Here is an 8107-nt window from a genome sequence, read left to right as displayed (position 1 = left end):
ACTACACGAACATTTTTTTGTGATGTAGCTCAATAAAAGGACTTCTGTTGTTCAATGTCTCAATGTTATGTTATAAAACAAATGGTAAACGCCATAGCGTGTACTATTGAGTTATGGATGCACGCGGGAGGTTGCTAAGCACGAAAGAAGCGTAAGAGTCGCACGAGGCGATAGCCGAGTGCGACTCTAGCTTCTTGAGTGCTTAGCAAACCTCCCAAGCGTTTACAATTTGTTAATTGGCTATCTAAATATAGCGATATGACAGAATGATGTTTGCTTTTGAGGACTAGAAATTGTGGCAAGAAATCAAGCAGCAAACAATGGCAGCTGATTGCGTTTAATTCGTGACTTCCTTTGAGGATTTCAATAGTTGCTCTTTTTCTCCTGTCAAACAACAGAGATAAAACTCCGCATGAGTTGAAAAATTAAATTCTCCTCATTCAGAATTTTCACACATTTCTTTTGATTTTAGTTGTGATAATTTGGCGACACATCAATACAATGATATTAATTCCCTAACTGTTTATTTATTTATTCTCATCACATGTCTGCTTAAATCGTATTGGTTTTGTTAGGAGAAGTTATAGATTGACTGCCTTATCATGGGAAGCTGTAGCAGTTTGGCTTTCCTCGCGTTCAAGTATTTTTAAGATCAAATTTCCTCTCAAATCCACAGAATTACAGTAATGTTTTCCGCTTTCCGATTTGTAACTATTTAGCGCTCACGAACACAACAGTCGTTTATGGAAATGCGATTAACACCGTAGAGAAACTAGCATAAAATCAGAACATTAATTGTTTTTTTTCAAGAAGGAAATGTCGCAGTCAAAATTGACCTCTTCAAAGTTGTGTGGTGTTATAATTCCAAGGCGACAAACGAGGGCTAAGCGAAGGTTAATTTGGCTTTTGTGGCGTTTATGGTTAGCAACGTTTTCTGTTTCGAAATCATTCGAGAACAAAGGCTAATTCCTTCAAATGCACGTTAATTTGTCTCCGAGCCGTGGCGTGGCCGCTGCACATGCAAAAACTCGAGCCAGGCGGGCTGTCATGGGGTCGAAGGGGCATCATTGATTGAGTAAGCTGCAAGGGCGTCTGTTAGCGAGAGTTCGTCGCAGTGGGGTCCAACAAATTCTTCCAGTGTCCCACACCAGAAACCTGCAAACCAAATCATTCAATTGCTAAACTGTAACAAATTTAAAGTTATATTAATTTAGAATATATTAGTTTTCAAAAGTTGTATACTCCTCAATGACTGAATGGAACCTTTGTAACAGAAATGTATTAATGAAAAAGTGCAATCGACACGATCGAATAAACGATCATAGTTCTCTAGTTCTACTTAATTATGAATACTGTGTAGCTCTGACATAGTTAGGAAGCTTTTAAACCACCTCTAAGGAAGATCAACACATTACTTTGCTAACCTTAACTTTAAGGGCAAGAGGTAACGATTGATACTTCAAACAGCGCGTTAACTTAAATATGTTTACGTTTCGTAGCATGAGAGATAAACAGTGTGGTGCTTTGTCACAATACAGCTAAGTTAATTCTTTCTTTACCCCAGTCGCTTGCAAAAACGCGCAATTGAACGCCCATTCAAGCCTGGGGGCTTTCCTAACCCCCTTGAAGTTTACAAATTGTCGATTTACCCCTAAGATAGGTGTTAAATTTGCCACCTTTTCAAACGAGGAACAGAATCCTGTTGTGTAAAGTGAGCTTTAATGTGTACACGTTTAATTAAATAAAGCTTAGACCCACTTACTTTCATTAAAGAAAACTCCCTCCGGTGAGCACTGTGATCCGAATTCTGTACTGCTCGTGTTTGAAGACGTTTCTTCGTCGCTTAAGCGTTGTCGTTTGTTCGTTGGTTCGGCTTCATCTTCGTCTTTTTCGCTGTCATCTTCTGAATCTTTCTCTAAAATGTTCCCTAGAACAGAGATATAATGAATGGCCAACCGAAGTGTCGCGATCTTCGAGAGTTTCTCGTCTCCGTCATAGCTCTCTTTTGGAATAACTTTCCTTAGTTCCTCAAACGCTCGGTTCAACTTATGCATGCGGTTTCTCTCCCTGACTGTTGCACAGTCCCGGTTTGACCTCAGATGAGGGTACCTTCGTAACCGATTCGAATCTCGAAAGCAGTCATTACATATGTCCTCTTGCTCGTCCTCAATGCTCGCCAATATTGCAAGCTTGCTTCGTGCCTCGCGAGATGCTGGCCGGAGATGATAACGTTTTTTCGCGCTTTGATTTCTTACGGAGGTATCCATGTTTTTTCAGTTGTGTGGTTTCTTCTCCTCGCTGTGTAGGTATGACTTTTGTTGGCTTCCTATGTACATTCTTGACGTTCCCACAAGCTCCGCCCAACCAATCAGACCTCATTAAAAAGTTCCGATAGATGTCCTTAATAGACGTCAAGTGTCATCCAGCCTGCAAATCAGCATTGAGTATTTTCGGTACAAAGCCGATCTCTTGACCTCTGATAATCCTTTTAACGGCGCAAAGCCCTTGAAAAGCGACAGCTTAAAAAAACTCGCCTTAATGTCACAGTAGCGAATTGCATCCGTTCCGATCGATTGCTTAACATGATCATGATTCTAATAAATTTTAAAATCATTTCGGTTATCTCTCTGCCCTGTTCCACGTTATATTTCGTGTGAGTCAATTAGGAAACGGAAAAAGCTGTCAAAAATGATTTAATATTTTTTAATTACTGCCTGACAGAATAACAATGTCGCGACTTAGGCTATTGACACAGCTAAAGTATATGACAAACATTATCCTAAATATAAAACCATTGAAAACCTCCGAAGTTTTAAGACACCTTGTTCTGTGATAACCTGCCATGTATTTCGTTAGCAAAGATAAAGAAAGTGAACGAGAAAAAACTTTCGCTATTGCCATCACAGGTAAATATTACAAGTCCCGGGTTCAATACTGGTAAATATCACTTGATCCAGTCAATAACTCCAGTAAATAGACCCCTCCAGCCTTTTGATCCGTATCAATAACACTTGTGCAAACTGGCGGATTTGAACCTCGGAGAATTCAGTCGTCAATGGTTTCTTAATTTCTTCCAGGTGCGTGAAAATAAACTGGCTTATATCCCGGAATACCCGGGATATCATCAATGAAAATAACGTTCAGTATTCCCTAACAGTCATCAGTGTATTGTTTCAATCCGGAAAACGAAAAAATCCACAGCAGACAGACTCGTTTGCTTACTAACGAGTCCACTTTGATAGGTCCTGTAACTTCGGGGATTTTATTATTTGTTTTGCCTCCTTGGGACTCTAGCTCCTTTTGTTCCAAAAGTAAAGTCTCTGGCACAATTAAGAGCCCCGTCAAGGTACTTTCATTTATTTTGGCCACGTACAAAATGACCTTTAAGGGACCGTTCATTTTTTATAAGGTAGGGGGGGCTGGTGGGATTTGGGGGGGAGGGCCATGCGAAAAAAAATGGCTTTCGAGGGGGGCCATCCCAAAAAAATAAGGGAAAAAGGGGGGGTCACATGAAATATTTTAGTAAAACTTTAAAATGGGATAATGTTTGAATATCAAAAAAATTGCTATACAATAAACATAGAAGGCAGGATACAAATTTATTACAAACTTTCCTTCTGCTTTAAAAAAAACGTTTGGCGACAAAAAGCATTTGTAGCTATTGAAAAGAAGTATTTAACACTGTTATTTTCGAATGCAACTTTCACTGGCACTCATGTTCATCTTCGCTGTCGTCGAGTTCTTCGTCGCCGCTTGTGCTGCTATGGGAGTCTCTTTCACCAATGCTGCAAGAAGCAGCAATGCTTTCCGTCAGAGTGTACTCTTCAGGGTACATGAAGGTGTAAACATAATCTCTGACTTCCTGCTCAAGGTTGGTGGTGATTCTGCTTCTTGCAGCATTGGTAAAATAATTCCCTTCCAAGAGCTGTGCGATGTATGGCCCATCTCCTCTAAATAACGACGTGGCAACATCCTCAACTTTAATACACTCTTCCGGGACGGCCGTTCTAGGAGGGTACACAAGGCATTGTGGAAGATCATTTCCTAGCGGATTTCCAACACAGATTCCATAAACTCGTTGGACGTTGTTTTCAGTCAGCTTCCTCTTTCTTTCATTTGACTTTCTGCGGTTTTCTTTTTTCCTTCTCCTTTTGTTGATTTGCTGTTTGAGTATGCCCTTGAATATGCTGTTATAATTGCTCTTCTTATTTTCTAGTGCTTCCATGTCCTGCGTGACCTTTGTCAACTTAGCTTCTATACATTTGATCTGTTTTACATTAAAACTGTGGGCAAATTCTTCGCCCTGCTTTAAAGCAAGCCCATTGGACTGAAAGAGTGTGGAATCGTGTTCCTTTACATCTTTCAATATGACATTCAACTTTTCCACCATTGCTCTGTGCTCTTTGATGGAGAAGTTCAGTTTTCTTCCATCACTGGGCTTCAACTGGTACCCTGGCATGGAAAACTCACTCGCCCTTTCTGAACAGCCAACCACACTTAGAAAGATTGCTTCTTTCGCTTGTAAGATGTCAAACTGCCTGGATCGTTATGCTGCAAACCTTTTCTTAAACGACTCGTCGCTTTCGTCATTATTGCGCACTTTGGAATGAGCCTCTTTCATGATGCTCATGTAGTAATGCGCTCTTTTCCCGATTGGATTAACAATATAGCCAAGGCTTGTTTTCCGGAGACCCTGAGGTATGGTTGTATCATCAGCAGAGGAGGAACTAGTGACCTACCAGAAAAGGAAAGACGATTTTTTTTATTTATTATATTGAACTGATATTATTGAATGATCATGGTTCGTGTAACCATTTAATGTTGTATTCGTGTAGTGAAATGTAGACCTGAGTCAAACGATATACTAAAAGACGCATACTATTTTAAAAATGTTCAAACAGTTTTAGGTGCTATCTTTACAATAGGAAAATACAGAAGTTTCTCATTATAAAAGTGAAGCATACATGCGTTTTTAATGTCCAGATAAAAATAGGAACATTGACAAGAAATTAACACTTACCGGCTCATCTTCTTGTACTTCAACAGCTTTCTGTTTTACCTGCACAGGGCAACATTTATACATGCCTATCACTAGAGTAGAGGTAAAAACCTTCCAAATAAAGACATCTGTAAATTAAATGTAAGAATGTGTTTCACACAACACATCAACAGATTTCCAGTTTTTTTTACAACACTTCGTACTTGGTTTAGTATCACAATGCAGGCGCAAGGAAAGACTTTGTTCCAGGCCACTGTTACTTCCGTAAGATTGAGAAGTTTATGAATGAGCACTATGAGGAGGGGGAGAACTACAGGGAGTTTCTAAAGTTGTCCTGTCAAGAAAAGGTAGGAAAAATTTGTTCTTTTTGTTGTGAATGGACTGGACCACCTATAGAAAGATACCCTAAACCAGTTCCTGACCATTCCTGCCTACCGGAATACCGCTACCTCTCCTACCAGAAGACCCCAAAAGAAGGGCGTGATCCAGATGACTGGCAGCCAAGGGTCCAAGCGAAGAAAGAGCATGGAAGTGGCAGGCTGGTTTTTATCTGACCCAGAGAGCGTTGCTCTATTTGCAGGTAAGTTTATTGTCAAATCAAAGTTTGTGGTGGATTATCTTCAGCATCTTGAAGTGCTGGAATTTAAAAGGAAAAAGAGAGCAGAAGAAAAGGCAAAGTTAACTAAGGACGCAAAAGATAAATCATATGAGGATTGTCCTTGGACTGAGTTGTGCGAAGATCTAACCAAGCTTAAAAAGCTACGTATTCCAGAACTAAACAAGTACTTGAACCACCACGGGCTGAAGCAGCATTTGAAAAGCAGCAAGAGTGAAAAAGTAAAGGCAATTGTAAGATATTCATGCTTGTAGCAGAAGAGTCTTATCAGAGCTGGCCAACCAACACTGAGAAATGCAAGGACATTGACACAAAATAACAACAGGGCAAGTGCTGACAGCAGTGAAACGGCTGAAAGTGACAATGATGAGTATGACAGTGATGCCATTGACTCTGGGGGAGAAGATGACTCAAGTGACGTCATTCTTGCATTCATCAATTCAGATGAGAAAGATGCCAATGAGAGGCCAAATGCCACACGCTCAGGGCGAGCCATAACTAGGAGATCCGAAATTGACTTCTCTTTCTTTTGATTTGTTTTTTAAACAACAGCTCCCTGTAGTAGAGGGATTGTAAATGTTGTCTTCATAGTGAGCACAATAACGTGAAGTAGAGGGATGATAGAGAAATGTTAAAAAAGTTGAAATCTAAATATTGTTTGTTCAAATTTTTTTGTGGGAGGGGGGGTCATCCCAAAAAATGACCGCTATAAGGGGGGGCCATGTGAAAAAATTGGTAAGCTGAGGGGGGGTCATGCGATTTTTAAATGGTGCTTCCCAAATCCCACCAGTCCCCCGTCCCTCATAAAAAATGAACGGTCCCTAAGTTGAAGGAAACCTAAAAATAGTAGTACGCTAGGATAGAAAAAAAATCAGAGACAATAATAAGCCATAAAGGAACAAGGTTTGTAAAGGATGGAGAAGATTAACACGGATTACAAACGATGAACTTGAAAAATTAAGGCTTAATTTTCCAAGATGCGCAAGGCGTCACGTAGCTCCTTTAGATGTACCTGATTCGAACAATACCAAAATCTGACGATAAATCGACTGTTTCCACGTTACTTTCGGGAACACTAAAGTTCAAGAATATCAGAACTGACTCGCGCGCCCGACTCTTGACGAGAAGCAGTCTCTAAATATGGCCTGTCTCTCTTTTTATCTGACAGTAAAGCGAGATTTTCGTTGTCGCGTTATTTTACGTGCGTTACTAGGCGTCATCTTAACTGACCTAGTTACGTACGTAAAATAAAATGTGGGTTGCGTCTGCAAAAAAGGTTGATTCTCATTCAACTTTTTCAGGGACCGTAAGCCAAACTGAAACACGACCACTGAGGATCGCAGCGGTGACACGTTTTTTTTTTTTTTTTTAATATATAAGAATGTATATCTTTGTAGACATGATTGATCATCAGTTGTGAAATGAAAGCCTGAAAAAATCTCAGGCCTGAACGGGATTCGAACCCATGACCTCTGCGATACCGCATTCTTCACCATCTACGGGTATATTACGAACTCACAACTTGACAAGCTCCCAGTTGGCTTGGTGCAGTGTTCTACAAACTGAACCATGTTCATCTTTCTCCGCAGTTCAAACATATGAGCTTGCAATATATAGTTTTCATGCCAATATGGATTTTCTTATTTTTCTGTCGACTTTAGGCAGAAAATATTCTTGTTTACATTCTTAGATTCCTAGAGTACAAGTTTCAGTTAAATAAAACGGATGAGACTAGGAATTGAACACTCGCAGCTCTTTTTTTTATTGGAATATTGTTTTTCCCGGCTTTGCTGAATATTATTATTTTTCTGCCGATTTTAGGCTGAAAATATTCTTGCTGATATTCTTAGATCATAGCATATGACATTTCTGTTTTCGAATGTATTTGGTGCTTGGATGGTGGAGACTCGTTTTGACACAGAGGCAAAAGGCAAGTGAACCGGAAATGGCCTATTGTAGAGCCAGCCTGCGGGCATTAATATGACTGATACTACGATTATCAGTTGAGTAAGGTACGAGGGAACTTTGGTTAAAAAGTTTTGGCCTTAAAATTACGGTGCTGTCACGGGCAACTTACCTCGACTCCATTGGTCACAATATCAGCAGCCGTGCGTCGCCTGTCGCGTCACCTACAATTTCGCGCGCTTTGCTGCCAATGATGTCAAAGGCCGACAAGTTGCCAATGGATACGGAGCCAGTTGCGCGTGACAACAACACGATTTTTACGTTAAAACAAGGGGCCCTTTTCTCGAAGGTCCCGAAAAGTTTTCGCACCCGAAAAGCCATAGCAAAATCTCAAACCTTATGATTACAGAGCTGTTTTATTTGTGTATCCTTAATATGAAGAGGTTCTCTTCATATAAGAAGTTTCAGGCGCATACACTTCTCTGTTTTTAGATACAGATTAACTTAAGATGGCTTTCCGGGTCCGAAATGGTTTCCGGGGCTTTTGAGAAACAGGTCCCTGGTGACCAAACTTTCGTCCCGCCTTA

The 8107-nt window shown here is 40.3% G+C and overlaps 2 protein-coding genes across 3 annotated transcripts; both read right to left on the bottom strand.

The window, feature by feature from the left end:
* Window positions 1-507: 507 nt before the first annotated feature.
* Window positions 508-2335, bottom strand: LOC110060500 (neurogenic differentiation factor 4-like). Its single transcript, XM_020767285.2, has 2 exons — window positions 1763-2335; window positions 508-1155 (listed from the first exon to the last, which is right to left on the bottom strand). Exons 1-2 carry the CDS (start codon window positions 2265-2267, stop codon window positions 1046-1048), a joined length of 615 nt encoding a protein of 204 aa, XP_020622944.2. The 5' UTR covers window positions 2268-2335; the 3' UTR covers window positions 508-1045.
* Window positions 2336-3555: 1220 nt separating this feature from the next.
* Window positions 3556-5377, bottom strand: LOC149105763 (uncharacterized). 2 transcript variants are annotated; one of them, XM_089271795.1, is made up of 2 exons: window positions 5021-5376; window positions 3556-4735 (listed from the first exon to the last, which is right to left on the bottom strand). In XM_089271795.1, the coding sequence occupies exon 2, from the start codon at window positions 4457-4459 to the stop codon at window positions 3704-3706; it is 756 nt and encodes a 251-aa protein (XP_089127921.1). In that variant the 5' UTR covers window positions 4460-4735; window positions 5021-5376; the 3' UTR covers window positions 3556-3703. The 2 variants fall into 2 exon arrangements, with proteins under 2 accessions (XP_089127921.1, XP_089127922.1); XM_089271796.1 differs by having other exon boundaries at window positions 4150-4735; window positions 5021-5377.
* Window positions 5378-8107: the final 2730 nt, after the last annotated feature.

This window comes from Orbicella faveolata, unplaced genomic scaffold (genome assembly GCF_042242905.1).
Source record: "Orbicella faveolata isolate gen_17 unplaced genomic scaffold, um_ofav_v1 contig_34, whole genome shotgun sequence".
Classification (NCBI taxonomy): domain Eukaryota; kingdom Metazoa; phylum Cnidaria; class Anthozoa; order Scleractinia; family Merulinidae; genus Orbicella; species Orbicella faveolata.
Note: the sequence above shows the minus strand (reverse complement) of the source record. Positions and strands in the feature narration are given on the sequence as shown.

Excerpts from the sequence above, each read along its gene's own strand:
- LOC149105763 (XM_089271795.1), bottom strand. The coding sequence starts at position 4,459 with ATGCCAGGGTACCAGTTGAAGCCCAGTGATGGAAGAAAACTGAACTTC.
- LOC110060500 (XM_020767285.2), bottom strand. The coding sequence starts at position 2,267 with ATGGATACCTCCGTAAGAAATCAAAGCGCGAAAAAACGTTATCATCTC. Across the intron at positions 1,156-1,762 it reads GGGAGTTTTCTTTAATGAAA|GTTTCTGGTGTGGGACACTG; the intron begins GTAAGTGGGTCT and ends TTTGGTTTGCAG.